Genomic DNA, 20029 nt, shown 5'->3' with positions numbered 1-20029 from the left:
TACCTCCAGACCTCAAGGAGCATTAAATTAAATTCAGTATGGAAGTCAGACAGTTGTGCAAAAAAGTGTGAAACATCAGGCTGTGTTAAGTGCAATAAAGGAGTCATAAACCGAATCTTATAAGAGCACAGAGGAGAAAGCAATGACTTCAGAGTAGTTCAACCTAAAAAGACAAGACAAGGCCTTGAAGGATGAACAGGCAGGTAGCAGATAGAAAAGGGTAGGGAATATTCTAAACTAATAGAATAACAAAAATAGAGGTGTAAAGTGTACTCTGTATTTCTGAGCTGCTAAATTCTCCTATTTGAGTAGTATGAGCAATGAAAAATTACACTGAGGAGATAAATTGAGTTATTTCATAATAGCTAATATATTATGGATCTTTTCATGTTCCAGGAACTCTTCTGGGTATGCTGTGTGCATTATTTCCTTTAATTTTCATAATTATCCTGTGAAGTAAGCACTATTATTTCTTTTTCCTGATCATAGATGAGAAAACAGAGGCTTAAAGAATATAAATAACTTGTCCTGGGCCATCTAGCTAGTATGTGGCATAGCAGAACCACATTTTAAGGCCAACAGGAGAAACTGTATTTTATCAACCTTTTCCTGCCCTTGGGAGAACCATTAGTTGGACAGATTTGGGTTTGATACCTGTTCTGCTTTATCTGAAGACCATAGCCAGTGGAAGGAATACTAAAATGGCTGGTAGAGGAGATGAGTTCTTTGAAAACCTGGAGATCACTAAGAACAGAGGATTTTGCAGAGGGTGGAGGTATGGTAAGGGAAGGGGCTCCCAGTGAGTCAAAAAGAGGGGCAGTCTCAAGTAAAGTGTTTTTCCCTCCTTCTAAAAACACCCACAGTACATAAAGAAAGGAGAATATTGGTAATGGTTTTTCAAAGAGTCACCACCAGGATTTTATAATTTCCATTTTCAGAACATAACAGACTCTTTCACGGGCTCTTGCTTTTATTACACTATTCTCTCTGGCTAAATTCTGATCCATATCCATTTGTCACACTCTCAGATATGAAATCATTGTATACATATACAGAGTCATGTTTAATCACTCCTTTAATAGAGTTACATGGTAATTTTTCTACATATGAATCTTTCCCCCCGCTACCTTGGCTGTGAGCCCTACAAAATCAGAACTGATACCTTGCAAGCTTCTCCAGTCTTCTCCAAATGATATCTGGTATGGGGCTAAACCAACGAATTCACTTGAATGCAAGTGATATTTATCATGAAGGATGGTGTCTCTTAACCAATACATATAAGTAAAGCTTGCTAGAAAAATGTCACACTTCTTAATACTCAGGTCATTTCTAGATTAAAAAAAAAAATTTAACATCTTTATTGGAGTATAATTGCTTCACAATGGTGTGTTAGTTTCTGCTTTATAACAAAGTGAATCAACCATACATATACATATATCCCCATATCTCTTCCCTCTTGCGTCTCCCTCCCACCCTCCCTATCCCACCCCTCTGAGTGGTCACAAAGCACAGAGCTGATCTCCCTGTGCTATGCGGCTGCTTCCCACCAGCTATCTAGTTTACATTTGGTAGTATATATAAGTCCATGCCACTCTCTCACTTCATCCCAGCCTATACTTCCCCCTCCCCGTGTCCTCAAGTCCATTCTCTACATCTGCATCTTTATTCCTGTCCTGCCCCTAGGTTCTTCAGAACCTTTTTTTTTCTTAAGATTCCATATATATGTGTTAGCATTCAGTATTTATTTTTCTCTTTCTGACTTACTTCACTCTGTATGACAGTCTCTAAGTCCAACCACCTCACTACAAATAACTCAATTTTGTTTCTTTTGATGGCTGAGTAATATTCCATTGTATATATGTGCCACATCTTCTCTATCCATTCATCTGTCGATGGACACTTAGGTTGCTTCCATGACCTGGCTATTGGAAATAGTGCTGCAGTGAACATTGTGGTACATGACTCTTTTTGAATTATGGTTTTCTCAGGGTATATGCCCAGTAGTGGGATTGCTGGGTCATATGGTAGTTCTATTTGTAGTTTTTTAAGGAACCTCCATACTGTTCTCCATAGTGGCTGTATCAAATTATATTCCCACCAACAGTGCAAGAGGGTTCCCTTTTCTCCACACCCTCTCCAGCATTTATTGTTTGTAGATTTTTTGATGATGGCCATTCTGACTGGTGTGAGGTGATACCTCATTGTAGCTTTGATTTGCATTTTTAGATATTTTTAACGTATTTCAAGTCTTCTATTGCACTAGATATTTTCTAGGTGATTTTATTGGTTTATTTATTCTTTCTGCATACATATGTTTAGTAACTACGTTGTTCAAGGCATTCTTTTAGATACTGTGGATACAGTGGTAAACAATGTAGTCTCCTTCTTCACAGTGCTTACATTCTAATGAAAGAGAAAGACCTTAAACCACTACTTACCTAATGACTCGTTTGTTTAGAGATGTGCATATCTCTAGGGGTCAATGAAGTGACATTTCAGAGAATATCAGTAACAGGAAGAATTAATTAGTTGAAAAGGAGGTCTTGATTATGAATTTTGGCCATATTGCTACGATAACAGAGCCATTAATGAATTTTAAACAAATCAGGATCAAATTTGAGTTTTCGTAAGATTACAGTTGCTGCAGCTTGTAGGAAGTTTTTTTTTCAATTTTATTTTATTGAAATATAGTTGATTTACAATGTTGTGTTAATTTCTGCTGTACAGCAAAGTAATTCAGTTATACATATATATACATTCTTTTTCATATTCTTTTCCACTATGGTTTATCACAGGATATTGAATAGAGTTCCCTGTGCTATATAGCAGGATCTTGTTGTTTATCCATTCTATATATAATAGTTTGCGTCTGCTTATCCCAAACTCCCAATCCATCCCTCCCCCACCTCCCCCACTTCCCCCTTGGCAACCACAAGTCTGTCCTCTATGTTAAAGACATAATGTTGAGCCAAAGAAACCAGACATCCTAGAATATATACTGATGATTATGTTCATATAAAATCTAAAAAGATGCAAGTTTTGTGTCAGTTGCAAAGCACATTCGCGGAGGCCAGTGAAAATGCTATTACGAGTATCCAGGGGAGAGGCGAAGGAAGTTGGAATTGCTGTGGTGGTAAGAGGCAAGGCAGAAAGGACAAAAAAAATGTGATATTATTTTGAAAACAAAATGTATGGAACTTGGAAAATGATTACATATAATAGGTGAGAAAGAAGGAGATATTAGAGTTGCCCTTAAGCTTTCTGGCCTGTGCAAATGATGAATGGTGATTGAATTCATTGAGATAGAAACAATAGGAGCAGGGCCAGACATGGAGTGAATCTCATGGTGGTATCTTTTACACAGTGAAATGGGGTGAATGGCACACCAGGGTAAATATATCTCTGAGGCAGTTGGATAGCCTTGAGCCTCAGAAAAGATTCTGCCTGCAGATACTAATGTGAGAGACATCAGCATATAAATTGTTATCTTTGCCAATCTTTACAATCTTGCGTAGTAGTGATTTTATTCTGTTTTACAGGTAAGTAGATTGAGAACAGAAAGATAAAGTGACAAATTCTAAGTCACAAAGCTCGTAAGTGGCAAATATAGAATCCCAAATGAATTCTCTCTCCATGACTCCACAGAAGAGAGGGTTCTCTTTATACATGCCTTGTACACAAATGTTCCACCTCGTTGTCCCTTCCCTAGTGTCCCAAATGGGTACTTTTTACTGAAAAGGCAACAAAAACCACTGGAGGAGAAAAGGGAAAGAAGGCTCAAAGAGTCACATTAGGGGATTAAAGGTATTTATTTATAGTTAAATTTTTAAAAATAAAATTGATTCAAAATGTTTTATCTATTTAGAGTCCTTTTCATATAGCTGTGAGCTTATGCCACTAATTTTAGAGAAGTTTTGCTTTAAAATAAGCAACAGCAATTGCGTATTTTCTATTTTATGAATTATTCTGTTGCTCCTTCTGTTGTACTCTCAAGGAGTTTAAAATGTATCTTTCATTCATTTATTCATTCATACGGCAATGTTTACTGAGACACAATGCCAGAATAGAGTAAGCTAAACTTTAAGCTTACTAAAAAATTCTTTAAAATTTCTTGATATAATTTAGTTCAGGCAGTTAATTATTCATCATTTAGGCACTCACGTTTATAATTACTTAATTATTTTCCGTAAAAGGCAGCTGATGTCTTCTTGCTTTAGTCAAACATTTTCTCTTATAATTGAATTTAGTGATGTTTTTCAAAATTGAGTAGCAGGTGATTTTGTTGCATGCATAACTGATTGAAAGGTGAGACCAAAAACCTTTGGCAATGAAGGGTTGAGTCCTTGATGCTGTTGGCAAATGTAATCCTGCCTTTTGTCTGGTGTTACTTTGTGAAGAGCTTCCTTCTTCCAATATATTCCAAAAGACCTGGACATTTGATTTTAAAAATGAGAGGAGGAGGCATGTTCGCAGTAACTGGAGGGTCTCATTCTGCACATGGGGTTTGATGAGGACTTGTTCACTAGTGCTTCCCTATGTGTATACACAGGTGCATACTGTTCCTTCTGCCTGGGATGGCTTGCCATCAGCATCCCACACTCAAGCCCTAATTTATTCTTCTACTCAGTGGGATAGTCTCCTGGGATGCCTCCTCTGACTCCTCAGGCAGTTATAGGAGGTCTTTTCCCCATTAACCCATTGTATCTTTTATATACTTGCATTGGAACAGCATTGCTCTTAAAATAATTTGTTTACTTGTCAGTCTCCTCTTCCAGTTATTATTTCCTTCAGTCCAGGGGCTCTGCTTACTCAGCCTTTCACATGCAGTTCCTGGACCACCACCTGACATTTATTGTGTCTCAGTAAACATTGCTGTATGAATGAATAAATGAATGAATAGAAGAATGAAAGATAAATAAGACATACTACTTGCTCTCAAGAGTTCATGATGAAGCCTGAAAATTAAGACATACATATAAATAATTACAACATGTAGACAATTGTGCCAAGTGTCACAAAGGAGCAATAAAAGAAAAGAGTCTGGGAATCCAGAAGAGAGAGCTGAGCAGAATCAGTGTTCAAAGCAGGTGTGAGAGAGAAAAAACTCTTACTGGAAGCTGGTTCAGTTGAAATATTGATGGAATTACTATGGAGTAAGAAGAATCGATAACAGTTATAAATTACTTTTTATGTGAAAGACATCATTCCAAAGGTTATACATACATTGCAGAGTTTAAATATTACAGGCAAACTTTCTAAGTTACAGATTTTGAATTGGTTAAATTAGGATAATGATTCCTAACTACCTCATGTGTTTGTTGTGTGGATAAATGGGCATATGGATGCGCTTTGGAAATGACAGAGCACCAAAAAAATAGAAGACTCTATGATTATTCTGAAGAGAATATGTAACAGAAAAAAATGGAATTTTAAGTAGGTAAAAAAATAGAAAACTTTTGATATTAAGAAATAATTTAAAGATACACCATCGAGGCTCAAAAGCAAATAACTGAGGAAGACAAGTCTAAATTTCAGGTTGAAGCCATTGAGAAATACAGAGTGTTTCAAAGAAGATAGTCCATTGGTGACAGTAAAATTTAAGACAACTTGAAATGAACTGAAGTAGAGAAATAATAAGAGAAACTGGAGAGCAGAAGGACAGACAAAGAAATAGTGTTTTAAAATTGTGGAAGAATTTGAGCTGAGCCTTAAGCAATAAAGAAATCATACTTATTATGTAACCTCTACGTAATCTGCATTTTGTGAGACATTTAAAATGCACTATATGTTGAAGTGACTAATAGCAATGCAAACTAAACATTTGTAATTTCATTTTCAAATTAACCTTTAAATGTGTTAGAATGGTAACCTTATGTTTGATGAAAATAATTTTCACATTTTTAATTTCTTTATTTTAGCTTTGTTAGCTTTCATTTCTTAGATTTAAATTAATATTAATCCAAAGTTATGAATCTTTTTTATTATAATTTATTTTATAATGTTAGTTCTTTGCAACTTATTGTCCCCTCCTGATGAAGAGAAACCTAAATCTGCTCTATTGTTTCAAATTATGCTTAATGGATTCTAAGAATTTTAGAGGTATCTTAGTGACAGCTGGTAAAAGGACAGTACCAAGGACAAAAAAGGAGAAAGTAACAGGAGAAATGGGGTTTGAGCCCTGTAGCCCCACTTAAGCCAGGGAAGCTCCACTGTTATCTTCTTTGAATGAAGATTGGAATTTAATATAAAATTAATTTTTGACAAATTCTCCTGCTTTAACTGTTTTCAGTGCTTGAGTTTATGGTGATCAATAAGACTCCCACTTTACATTTCACTTCATGTTGCTACCCATTCTTTCCAAGATATTATATTAAATAAATATTAATTTTCTTTTTATATTGTTGATCTATTTTTTATGATATATGAAGCTTACATATAACTGTAATTTCAGAATATCCTAAGGTACTTTATCTTTTATTGTTGTAGGAATCTAACTAACTTTAAAAATAATTAGGACTTTTTGAAGTGCAAAAGGCAGAAACTCCATAGAAACAAGATTAGATAAAAAGATAATTTATTGGTTTACAAAATCCAAGGAAGGAATGAACATTTGAAATGTAAGAAAGACAAAAATGCAGCTGAGACTGAGGAACAGCAGGAACCAGCAAACTAAGCTCCCTAAAGATTCATTCTCCCCCCCTCTCTCTCTTCCCCGCTCCCTACCCCCTCTCTAGCTCTAAGACTGTTATCAGCTCCTGAGTCATCTGACTCTTAATTCCAGCACAGTGAATTCTGAGTAATGATTCTGACTGGCCCAACTTGAGTCAGTGGTTCACTATGAACTAATCAACAGTAGCCAAGAAAATAAGTCATAAAGAAAATGTTATAGTTCCCACATCAGCAACAGGGGGAAGGTAGGGATGGGGAGTAGATATAGGCTCAAATATCCATGGCCTAAATAAGTTAGTTTATTTATTGCTCAAATGGCCGTCTTGGTATGTTGTCAAATACAAGCTCCATAATTTCAGGGACCAGAGCTGCTTGTTTCTTGTAGTTCTATAAGACCTAGGGTTTACCCTTGATCACATGATCTATGGTGGCTCACCAACATACTATCTGCATTAGTTGAAAGGGGAAAAGGGAAAAGGAGAAGGCATACCTTTTCTTTTTAAGGGAACTGCCCCAAAGTTACATGTATTACTTTTGCTCAAGACTTAAGTCACATAGCCATAATTTGCTACTAGGTAAGCCCAAGATGCACTCTCTTCTTTCCTTTGTATCACAAAATGGATGTAGAGTATCTTAGAGTGTCTTGTAAATAGTGATGGGAACTTTAAAATCAAGCAAATAGATATAATAAATTATTAACTCCAAGTGGAAAATAATGTAAGAAAGGAAAGGTAATCATAGAATAATATTTGGTTCAATTGTGAGTAATATTTAAATATTAAAAATAATGGAAATCCGAGATGTGGATTTGACCCAGATCATGGTATTATTATGCTGAAAATATGGAGGAAAGAAAAGGGAAACTGTAAGAGAGCTCAAATCATGTTTATACCTGAGGAACTCCAGAGATAAACTTGACGAATTAAGAAGTAGTAATATTTGCCTATTATTCAGAAATATGGGGTCAAATAACAGAATAAATAACTAAAAGAGTAACAGTAGCTGACTTGGGGGCAGGCACTGTACAATTTACAAATCAGATAATATCTGTGAAGTTTAAAACATCCCAACAAGGTGGTATTGTTTTCCTATTTTCCTGATGAAGAACCTGAAGCTTAGGAGTATTAGGTATAACTTTCCCAAGATCTTATAGCTAGTAAGTAGCAGAGCTGGCATTCAAACCCAAGCACCTGACTCCAAAGTACTATGCAAGGATGACGATGATGACGATGATGATGATGGTGATGATGATAGTAAAAACATTGGGATGTCTTTCTATTTCAGGACCAGACAGTTTTCAAGATTACATTAAACCCTACTTAGAACAAGCGAGTCAGATCTGGCCATGGCTCATTGGGGCAGCCATGGTAGGGTCTGTCCTCACTGCTGTGCTGGGAGGACTCATTAGCCTGTTGTATCATCGAAAGAGAAAGCAGCTTCCTGAAGAAAAGCAGCCACTCCTTATGGACAAGGAGGACTACCACAGCTTGTTGTATCAGAGCCATTTATAAAAGGCTTAAGCAATAGAGTTGGGCCAAGAAACCTGACCTCACTCTAAATTAAATGATGTTAAAGTCCCTAGGGGTTGTCCCAGAAGAAATCCTTGGCGTGTGTCTATGAAGATCATTATTAGAATTGTTATCTTAATACAAAATATACCCCTCGTCCAACTCAGGTAGAAGCCACCTGTGCTTGCTTTGCTATATTTTGATCATTCCCTTAATAGTTTTCCTCAAGCCCATATTTCCAAGGAAAAGATGCCATTTGGTAATGGAGGTGCTAGTCTGCTAGTCATATCTGAATGAAAGTGCTCTTATAAAATATGACAACAATTTTGATTATTTTCCTCCTGATTGTTTAACTACATGTTTCTTTTATTAGCCCTTCTTTGATTTTAATAAGATAGTAACGAATTTACACTAATTGACTCCTTTGAGCTCGAGAAATACATTTTAATTTTCCTAAGAAAGCATAATGTTTCCCTTATATTTTACATTCCTGCTCCAAAATATGTTATGGACTTCAAGTAGAAAACAATCTTCAACTCTTTCCTGCCATAGTTCTGACTACATTTTAAGGCCACTGAAATCAAGGGCCCTTCGCCTGAAAAGAATCTGGCTAAGTACTGTCTTAAGATGTGCTTATGAATTATGTTGATGAAGATGATAATAATCTTATTATAGAGCTTTTATTTTATCTTCTAAGAAGAACTTTATTAGAGAATGTTTAAAATGCTATAAAACATTTCACGGTAGAGAACAATTATGTGAATATCAGCCTGTCTGCAGTTCTAGTAAAATAACTTATCACTATTTTTCCTGGCTATTAAGACCTTAAATTAGAAAGTCTAGATAATCTTGTTACTTGAAATTTTAGGTCCAGTTGAATTCCTAAAAACAGTCCAATTGACATTCCATTTATATTATCACTATGTAGTACATAAAAGACTAGCACCAGTGGGTGGAATTTATAGAGGACCCATTTTGGTGTAATAAAAGGAAAAACTGTCCAATATTCAGAGCTTTCCAAAACCAAACTGGACATTCTTGGAAAATAATAAGTGGTTGACTCTAGAATTCTTCACATAGAGGTTGGATGGCTAATTTGACTTAAATTCTATAAAGAGGATTTAAGTATTCAGTCTACAGTCATTCTTGCTCAGGGCTCACAACAACTCCCCATTCAGAAGTGAGGCCAAACATGCTCTGTGAAAAGTTCCTGTGATTCTGCCACAGCATTTCAGGATGTTTCACCAGATTCCAACTCTCACTCTCTCATCCAAACTCAATCACTCTGTCCTGGTATCCCCAGTCTCTTTAGTTCCCTTATGTTTAGTTTGTATGTATCTGCTCAGCATTTTCAAAGATGTATCTCAGTTTGACTACTTGAATTATATTTCCAGCCTCATCCCTAAACACTGTCTTTTCACTTTCTCAAGATGGCCATGCTTTTAAGACAGACTTGTCCAATTCTAGCTCCCAGAAACCTGCCTGGGCCTGACACCTAAACCTCTACATCTCTGGGATGATATTTAAAAGGAGACCCACCAACATGTATGGTACTTTTTTATTAAAATATCTTACAATTCCTATAAGGCCTGCAGTGTAGGAGTCAGACTGTTTATGAATACATTTAGAAATTAAGAGGAAAGCAAAAATCATCTTATTATAAACATTGGTCAAATGATTTTGGATAATTTTCATCTAGAACAAATAAAAAGTTACCATTCTTGTTGAAGTAATGCCATCAACTCTCAGAGATTACTAATAGGTAAGAAATTCAGTTATAGAGCAATTTTCATTTTCTAACTCTCTTTGTCAGTCAACATTTGCTGGCTTATCTAATTTCCGATGCCTAGAGGAGAAAAGTCAGGCAAAGGGTGGGTAGCAGCATATTTATTGACACAGAGGAGGTCTGTGGGATTAGAGGGCAAATACTAGGGCTTATATCCTCCACTTGGTACATAACCAGAAATACAAGATTTAAAATAAATTAACAATGACATTTGAAAACTGGATTCAATTTAGTTGAGAATAGCAACTAGTAAAACTGAGAGCAAGGAGTAGGAAAAGAAGTTTGGATAAGGCCTGAAGAAGATTCTGGAGAAGCAGTAATAACGACTGTGGTTGCCTTCAGTCTGACCTCAGAACACAAAATAATTACTTAGCTAGGTTTGATCTGAAGGCAAAATTTCAGACCAGGTGGTATTTTTTTTTTTTTTTTTTTTTTTTTTTTTTTGCGGTACGCGGGCCTCTCACTTTTGTGGCCTCTCCCGTTGCGGAGCACAGGCTCCGGACGCGCAGGCTCAGCGGCCATGGCTCACGGGCCCAGCCGCCCCGCGGCATGGGGGATCTTCCCGGCCCGGGGCACGAACCCGTGTCCCCTGCATCGGCAGGCGGACTCTCAACCACTGCGTCACCAGAGAAGCCCAACCAGGTGTTATTTAAATCACTTTTTACAAAGCATCTAGAATAAAAATCTACCCAGGGAATTTTCATTGTTACTGACAAGGACCTGTATAAAGTCATTCTCTTCCTCATCACAAGGCAATTCCCTCCTTTATCACTGAGCTTCAACATAGAATATCATTTTGTTTCTCTAGAGGCTGAAGTTATCTACTTGAGTAGCAGCAACATCTCTGATAAAACCACCACCACATTCATTCTGTGGTTTTCTCAATAAGGTACCCAAACGACATGACATATTTCAAGATACTTGAAGTTTCATTAAATTCTAATCAACATTATATTCTGTGGCATTGTTTTCTATGTGCATTTTATGAATTGCTTCATTTGAGCTCTGCTCTTTTTCCATTGCTACATTATATGTCACATTTTGTTACAGAGAAAGAAATAAGCAGCTACCACTCTTTTTGTTCCTCTTTCTGTGTTTTACTTTTTTTAAAAAAAGAGTATTTTTAGTACCCAACTTTTCCAACAAGTCAAATATATAATTCTCTATCTGTAGAAATAAATATGCGATGGGTACAAGTCATTTCAACCAGTGTCACTAGCAGGCTGACAACTGGCGTTGATTGTGAATGTTTTTAAATAGGCTTTTCCTTGTTTATATGGGCTTTGATTTGTAGGAAGAGTTTTCTTTGTCATCATAAAAAAAGACCTCATTGGGGTCACCTATTGTAAACTTGTGCTATTTGGGGGGCATGTCAGTAGAACAAAGGTCTACTCGCCCTCTGATTAGACTCCTTCTGAAAGCTGCTAAAATGCAAGTAAAAAGAGTTTTTTTTTTTTTTTAACTTTGTGTTGCTTATTTTCAAAAGCATTTGCCAGTTTGTACAATATAATGAATATAAAATTGCCTTTGGCATCCACTGGAGGCCTTAAGGGCTTTCAAATCCTTCAGCTATTTAAAACCATATAGAAATATTTTAAGTATGTTCTTTTAAATAAAAGCCTTATTAGAACTCTATATAGCCCGTGTTTATCTAATTTATGAGTTCTTTTCTTAATAGCAGTGTAAGAAATTATTCTTGTAACTACATGTTAATCTACCAAGTCTTGTATGCATTATTATGGTGATTTCTAATTTCTTATTTAAAAATAAATAACAAAGATGTTAAATGCAGTGAGTGGTTATGGTGTTCCAAGAACTGTGCTAAACACATCATATATGTTAATTCATTTCATCTTCATGTTATCAATATGAGAATAAGTATTATTCACGCTTTCAAATGAGGAGACTGTGGCTTAAATAGGAGATGCACCTTCCCTGTTTACGTGTCTGTTCAGTAGTTTAGATAATTTAGCTGGGATTTGAATCCAGTTCTTCTTCATGATTATAAATTTTATTGTTTGTTGTTCAATTATGTTGATATGTCATAATTTACCAATTCCCTGTTACTGAATATTCAGGTTTCATCTACTCTTTTTTTTTTTTTTTTCTTTGCGGTACGCGGGCCTTTCACTATTGTGGCCTCTCCCGTTGAGGAGCACAGGCTCCGGACGCGCAGGCTCAGCGGCCACGGCTCGCGGGCCCAGCCGCTCCGCGGCATGTGGGATCTTCCGGGTCCGGGGCACGAACCCGTGTCCCCTGCATCGGCAGGTGGACTCTCAACCACTGCGCCACCAGGGAAGCCCTCATCTACTTTTTAAATTATGGTTAGTGCTGTAATGAAAATCCTGGTGCATTTGGCATCTGACTTAAATTATTTTCTAGGAGTGGAATCTCTGGTCAAAGCATATGCAGACTTTCATGGCTTTAGTAATGAACTGCCATGGTGCTTTTGAAAAGGGTTGCATAGATTAAAGAATGCAAAGAGATGGAGCCTAACAATAAAAGATCAAAAAGAATGAGGAAGAAAATGAAAAGGTGAAGAACTTAGAAGAAGGAAGAGGAGTTGCAAGTCTCTTTGAGAGGAACTGATGACCCTACTTGCCACTTCACGCATTGCTTCTTTTCATAAATCTATCTTTTTCAAATTATAACATCTATGTAATGAGCATTTTCTCTTATTAAAATTAGAAGAAAATACAGACTGAAGCCATTTCAGAAAAACAGGGAATAACACACATGTAACTTGGTTCTCAAATAAGATATGTGTACATCTTGTCTAGGTAGAAGCATGTGAGTACCTTTGAGAATCATACAGGAATAAAAACAACAAAACCAGAAATCCACACTTGGAAGAATAAGAACAAGGCATCAAAATAGTCTGAATCAAAGCAGAGTCAGTGTCAGCTATTAGGATGGACAGGAGATCGTGAGACAGGGGTAGGGAAGACTGGATAGGCCCTGAAGACCAAGCCCAAGTTAAGTTTGCACCATTTATTTTTAGTGCTTTTTGAGAAAGTACTGCATTCTGCCTGGGATATGGTCAGTCTTCATTACTGGACCATGTCATTTTTACTCTTGCCAGAGGAATTATGAACAGTAGATGTGCCTGTGTGAGTGTGTATGTGTGTGGAGAGGGAGAAAGGGAGACAGCGAGAAAATACAGAAAGAATGAACATTTTTCTCTTCTCTCTGATACTGGAGAGAACTTTGTTGCTGACTATATAGAATTTCTCTTGCTACTGCAGTAAATTACCACAAACACAGTGGCTTAAATCACTACAAACCATTATCTTGTAATTCAGTAGACCAGAAATCTGATATGGGTCTCAAATGGCTGAAATCAAAGTGGCAGTGAGGCTATGTTCTTTGTGGAGACTCCAGGAAATAATTCATTTCCTTGCCTTTTTCAGCTTCTAGAGACCACCTACATTCCTTGTCACATGGCCTTCTTCCATCTTCAAAGCCAGAAAAGGTTGTATCAGTCTGATCATTAGTCTGTTGTCACATCTTTCTCTGACTGACTGCAGCAAGGAAAAGTTTTCCGCTTTTAAGCATTCATGTAATTAGTTTGGGCCTACCTGGTACTCCTAGAGCCTCCATCCCAAGGTTCTTACCTTTAATCATATCTGAAAAGCCCCTTTTGCCATATACGTATTATAACATATTCACAGGTTCTGGAGACTAGGGTAGGGATATTTGGAGGGGAGATGGGAAAGAGCATCATTCTGCCTATAGTACTGACCTAAAAAGTAGTAAGAATTGGCCAGCTGATAAATTGCTCTTCCTGTGTGATTAACATGCCACAGACTGTGATATTCAGTACCTTAAAGATATGAGAAAACCTTTAACATATGTGGGATCTGAAGTCGGACTCTATGAATTTGATTCCTGGCTCAATCTCTCATTAGCTGTATGACCTTGTGTGAATTATCTTACCTCTCTGTTCGTCAGTTTTTGTGTCTTTAAAATGTAGGTAATAGGGGCTTCCCTGGTGGCGCAGTGGTTGAGAGTCCGCCTGCCGATGCAGGGGACAGGGTTTCGTGCCCCGGTCCGGGAAGATCCCCCATGCCGCGGAGCGGCTGGGCCCGTGAGCCATGGCCGCTGAGCCTGCGCGTCCGGAGCCTGTGCTCCGCAACGGGAGAGGCCACAACAGTGAGAGGCCCGTGTACCGGAAAAAAAAAAAAATGTAGGTAATAGTATTTTCCTCAACATAGTCGGAGGAATAAACAAAGCATTTACAATAGTACGTAAGTATTCAGCAAGTGTGATTTAATAAACTCTCATAGAGCACGTTAACTTAGCACAACTGCCTTAAAAAAAGAGAGACGAAATATAATCATACATTTGGTTTGTGCAAAATTGTTTTGCATAATCATGAATATTAATATAACATACCTATTTAATGAAATGATATCACGGTAAATACAAGTGTATATCAATACATTTAAGACAGAGAAACACTTGAGACATAGAAATACAAATCATGCCAGTAACAGGCTCACAGTTCACAAGCAAAAGCTGGCTATTAAACCACCTGTGAATGTGGTACTGAACTTGAATCTAATAAACATGTTAGGCCAACTGCCCTAGCAGGAAAGAGTTCTCTTTGAGTTGGACAGTAATGATTCATACTTTGTTTGTTCATTTATTCAATGAACAAATATTTGTAGGACTTCTTCTCTGTGTCAGTACTGTGCTGGGGATATGAAGGTTAATAAGATTTGATCTCCATTCTCAGTGAAATCAGAGTAAAATACCTAAACAAATTATTGCATAACAAGTATTATCACAAAGGAATATTGTAGGTACTTTAGGAATACTATAATAATACCATAGAGGTACAGCTAATATGATCATGGGAGGTATAGAAGATTTCAAAGATAAACTGATCATTGATTTGAATTCATCAAGTTCACGCATGAGATGAGGTGATTGATAGTCTCAACAAAATTATGGCATGGATAAAAGCAAGTGTGGACAAATGATGGCCCATGGCCTAAATCCTGCCTGCCACCTGTTTTTGTATGTGAAGTATTATTGGAACACAGCTGCACTCGTTCATTTATGTTACATGCTGTTTATGGCTGTTTTTATGATATAATGGTAGAATTGAGTAGTTGCAACAGAAACCATATGGCCCACAAAGCCTACAACATTTACTATCTGGCCCTTTATTGAAAAGGTTTGCTGCCCCCTGGTCTTAAACTAAATCAAGAAATTCAGAGTAGCTGAAGAGAGATAAAGGTAATTATAAAACCAAGAAAGAATTCCACCTTAACAATTTTGACAACAATAGTTCAGTAGTGTTCTTTTTTTTTTTTGCGGTACGCGGGCCTCTCACTGCTGTGGCTTCTCCCGTTGCAGAGCACAGGCTCTGGACGCGCAGGCTCAGCGGCCATGGCTCACGGGCCCAGCCGCTCCGCGACATGTGGGATCTTCCCGGCCCGGGGCACGGACCCGTGTTCCCTGCATCGGCAGGCGGACTCTCAACCACTGCGCCACCAGGGAAGCCCCATTAGTGTTCTTTTTATTCCACTGTTTTGCCGGTTTATTAAGGTATAAAGTCCTTTGGTACAGATAGAAATACAGATATAGCTATAGATACAGCTATAGTTACAGATGCAGATATATATACATGCAGGTGCAGGTATATGTATATAAACATATACATACATAGGTGGATTAGGAACTATTGATAAGGTTGCAATATTGAATTTTGTGAATAATGTCTATGAAACTGCGAGATAGGAAATCTATTTTTCTGCCAGAGACTCTATAGAAGTCCTATATTTCAGTTTTACTCATATTTTTATTACCTGCTGTCTCCATGTATGTGTCCTTCCTGTCCCATCTCTCTGTAATCTTGGGATCCCAACCCTTCTGAAGTTCCTGGGGCCTTTACTTCATGAGTTTTCCTCATCCTTTCCTGTGTCTTCAGCTCTTCCCACTCTGTAGGATTCTTACCACTTCAGCATTTAGACATGCTCATCTTAAAAAGAAAATTGTTCTCCACCGATATCATTTCCACACAGCTTTTGCCCTATTTCTTCTTTATGTTTCTTAAGTGTTTTAAATTTGTGTTTATCTCTTTGTCTCCTACATACTACTCAACCTACCCCAATCTGTTTTCTGTCCCCACCTCTCCACGAAACTTTTCTTACCAAGATCACTAATCGTCTCTATGTTGCCAAATCAGAGGACATTTTGTGATGCATTTACTTGATCCTTGGGTACCATCATAAACTTCTCACTGCTTTCTTCATTAACACTTTTCTTGTGGTTTCTGGTAGATAATCCCCTTGTGGTTTTCCTTCTTCCCCACCCCGGCTTTTCCTTCTCAGCATCTCTTATAGGTTCAACTCTTCTACCTCTGAATATTGGAGGATTCTTAGTTGGGGTTCTCTGAGAAACAGACTAGGCAGAAATTTTCATGCAGGAGATTTGCTAGGAAGTACTTGCAGGATTAACACAGCTAAAGGAGTAAGGGAAGCAGGGTGTGGAAGTAAGAGAAAATGTGATACAATAGAGTCCTCAGCCAACCCTACGGGGAGCTCTACACCTAAGATGAATATCTATGTCTATATCTATATTTATACCTATACCTATATCTATCTATCTATCATCTTTCTATCTATCTATCTACTTGGTTATTATAAGTAATTGTCTTACACAACTATGGGAGGCTGATGAAATAAATCTGAAGTCCTTAGGGCAAGCAGTTAGGAAGGGAAGATAAACAAACTGGAACTCCAAGAGCATGAAGTGAAACATGTTTACAAGGGGGAGTTTCTTTACTCAACAAAGGCCAAAACGCTGTTTAAAAAGCTTTACAACTGATTGTCAGGTCCACTGAGAATAATCTCCTTTTTGATTAACGCAAAATTAACTGATTAGAAACTTTAATCATATATGCAAAATCCCTTCACAGCAGCACTTAGATTAATGTTTGACTGAATAACTGGAGAAAATGTATGTATGCTACAAAATGCTTCCTCCAATTCTTGTGAGAGAACATTCCTTTTGATCCATACTAGAAAGGAGATTCTGGGAACTATAGTTAATCGTAGTCATAGCCATGTTGACACAGCAAAAGACATCACACATGGTAAGACCGCGCCCTCCATACTCTGAAACATTCTCAAGCCACAGCTGCCGTATTTGTTAATTTACCATCAAATGGACAAACCATCAGCTTCTTAGTGGTGAACCATTGGATTCCATGGTCATGTGCCCACTGTCCCATACTCTTTGCCATACAGTGTTAGTATACAATAATGCCCACTGGAATCAGTGATCCCAGTTCTAAAACTGTATCTCCTACAATTAGCCCTGACTTAGAGAAAGACGCCACAGAGCTTCTCAGAAATGCTGGTGTCCTTCTCATCAGCAATTCCTTACCGCTTTTGTAAATAGAGGTTTCTTAAAACCTTGCCATTTTCTTGGGAATATAACCTGTTCTGTAGGTTATGGTTGGAATTGTGAGATTTGATGAAAAGTGATGGGCTGGAGAATGCAGGGAAGATAACAAAGAGAAAAAGGAATATCTTAGAGAACAGTCAATTCTACCAGCACAGACCACATTCACCATGATCCACTCATGGGAAAGATGGGAACAGATAGGTTGAAGAAGAGTAGCAAAAAGAGAGAAACAGATGAGGCATATTAGGGTTTGGGGTAGTATTTTAATGGTACTTTAAAAGGGGAATCAAAGAATGTTTGAATCCTGCCCTGCCCCTGTTTTGTGTCAGGTACCCCTTACTTTTGTGTATCTGATATTATATAAGAGGTATACACAATACACAGCATTAGAAGAGGAGATAAAGTGGTATTAGTAACTAGGCCAGTGCCTAACCCCAATCTGGGGTTCTCTGGTAAACCTAGGTTGGTGCATGAGGCTTAAGAAATACTTCCAAATGGAACTTTCAGCTGTTAGTAAAGGATGAGTCCAAATCAGGGCTCTTACTGCCCTTGGTCTGTCAAATGGAGAAAAGAAATCAAAGAGAGAAAAGAGACATAAAGAAGACAGCAACCTGCTTTAAGGGCTCAGCCATATGAATGCAATACAAGAAATGGAAGGGAGAGCTGAAAGTATGGGATAAGGTCCTGCATCCACTTCCCTCCCAGACACATAAAAGGACAGTGAGAGAACAGGTGCAGTGGTCTCTCAGTTTGCCTGTGAGATTAGTTCCACGAGCCCCCATGGATACCAAAATCTGCAGATGCTCAAGTCCCTTACGTATAATAACACAAAACAATGGACACCGTCAGCCCTCCAAATCTGCGGGATATGCATTCACAGTTTCAGCCAACCTTGAGTCTAAGCCAACCTTGATTCAACCTTGGTTGAATCCTCAGAAGCAAAGCCTGTGGATAGAGGGCCAACTGTACTAAAAGTCATGCAGATTGTGTCAGGGGAGCCCAGTATGACTCAGGTGTGGTGATTCTTATGGAGGACTCACAAGACTCAGCGTATAATTGTACTCAGAGCTAAGATTTATTACATCAAAAGGATACAAAGCAAAATCAGCAAAGGGAGAAGGTGTGTGGGGTGAAGTCCAGAGGAAACCAGGCACAAGCTTCCAAGAACTTTCTCCCAGCAGAATCATATAAGACATACATAATTCCTCCAGCAATAAGTCGTGACAAACTTTGGGAAATGCTATGAACCAAGGAAGCTCATTAGAGACTTGGTGTCCAGGGTTTTATTGGGGGTTGATCCTATAGACACCCTCTGCCTAGCACTCATCAAAATTCCAGACTCTCAGAAGGAAAGCAGGTGTTCAGTATAAACCTCATTGTTTGCACAAAAGTTTGGGTACACTGAGCCACTCTTAGCTGTTAGTGTGGTGGGACTGCTCCTGAATCTATGTTCCCAGATGGCCAATACTGCAAGAAGGACTTCCTAAGAAAAATAACAGTCTCAGGCCTGGTATTCTAACATTTCCTGAACACAAGTGTATGGCACATTTTTTTTTACACATAATAACCGTATCTACTATTAATAAATGCTGGCCAATAAAAATTTCACACTCTACCCATGATGTACCTTCTGGAGAATATACATGTGTTAGACAAGCTTCATTCAGGCATGAGTTATAGTGTTGTTGGCTGTGAATTCAACATTAACGAATCAACCATATCTATTAAATAAGGTGTCTTCAATCAGAAACACACATAAACAAGGTGATGTATTGATTGTTTTATAAAAATATTGTGATCAGAGGCTCAGAAGAACCTAAATGGGAGCAATGGTTCAATATTCACTAATTCAGTGTGTGTGTGTGTGTGTGTGTGTGTGTGTGGTCTTCATAGAACAGAACTACAAGAAAAAAAAACAGGACTCAATTGTACCTGCAGGCATCACTTCCTATGTAATTTAACTACGAAAAAGCCTGCCATAAAGCCTCCTGTTTCTTTAGTACATTGATATGTGATGGGCAGCTACAACAACCAGGGGCACAGAAGGGCTGTGACCAAACAGAGCCAGTGCATGGATGATTTGCCTAAGCCCTGAGGCAAAGGAAACCTCGGAACCAAGGATAATAAATTAATTCAGGAGCTGAGTGGGAAACAGACAGAAGCAGAGTCTGGGTTCATCTAAGGACCCACACAAATAGGCTATGCTGAGTATAGCATACGACCTCAAGGTTCTATGGTCTATAGCTGAGCTAAGGAACCAACAGGAAAAAATATATATACAGGATTCCTGATACATGTTCCAGGTTAAAGCTGAGTTCAGGGAAACAGGTGAGGGACTTCCCTCATGGTCCAGACTCTGGGCTTCCATTGCAGGGGGTGCAGGTTCGATCCCTGGTTGGTGAACTAAGATCCCACATGCCATGAGGCACAGTCAAAAATAAATAAATAAAATAAAATAAAATAAAATAAAGGAAACAGGTGAGGAAACGAGTTATATTGGACAACTGAGGAGAGAAATTGTAGTCACAGTACAACTTCGGAGTATAGCTGTGGCTCGCATGGCTCGTCTGCCAGCTAACCTAATTTGGGACACCCTTCCTGTCACTAACAGATAAGGGTTAAAGGGTACAGGCAACTACTCCAAAGA

The 20029-nt window shown here is 38.0% G+C and overlaps 1 protein-coding gene across 1 annotated transcript in view; it reads left to right on the top strand.

Annotated features, from left to right (window-relative positions):
* TYR (tyrosinase) overlaps nt 1-8588 on the top strand; it is a 101119-nt gene extending 92531 nt beyond the window's left edge. Inside the window, exon 5 of the mRNA XM_024761747.1 lies at nt 7954-8588. Within this exon, the coding sequence (XP_024617515.1) occupies nt 7954-8180 (227 nt within the window). The 3' untranslated portion in view covers nt 8181-8588. The remainder of the gene's footprint in view (nt 1-7953) is intronic.
* Nucleotides 8589-20029: the final 11441 nt, after the last annotated feature.

This window comes from Neophocaena asiaeorientalis, unplaced genomic scaffold, assembly GCF_003031525.2.
Source record: "Neophocaena asiaeorientalis asiaeorientalis breed wild unplaced genomic scaffold, Neophocaena_asiaeorientalis_V1.1 scaffold605, whole genome shotgun sequence".
Classification (NCBI taxonomy): Eukaryota; Metazoa; Chordata; class Mammalia; order Artiodactyla; family Phocoenidae; genus Neophocaena; species Neophocaena asiaeorientalis.
Note: the sequence above shows the minus strand (reverse complement) of the source record. Positions and strands in the feature narration are given on the sequence as shown.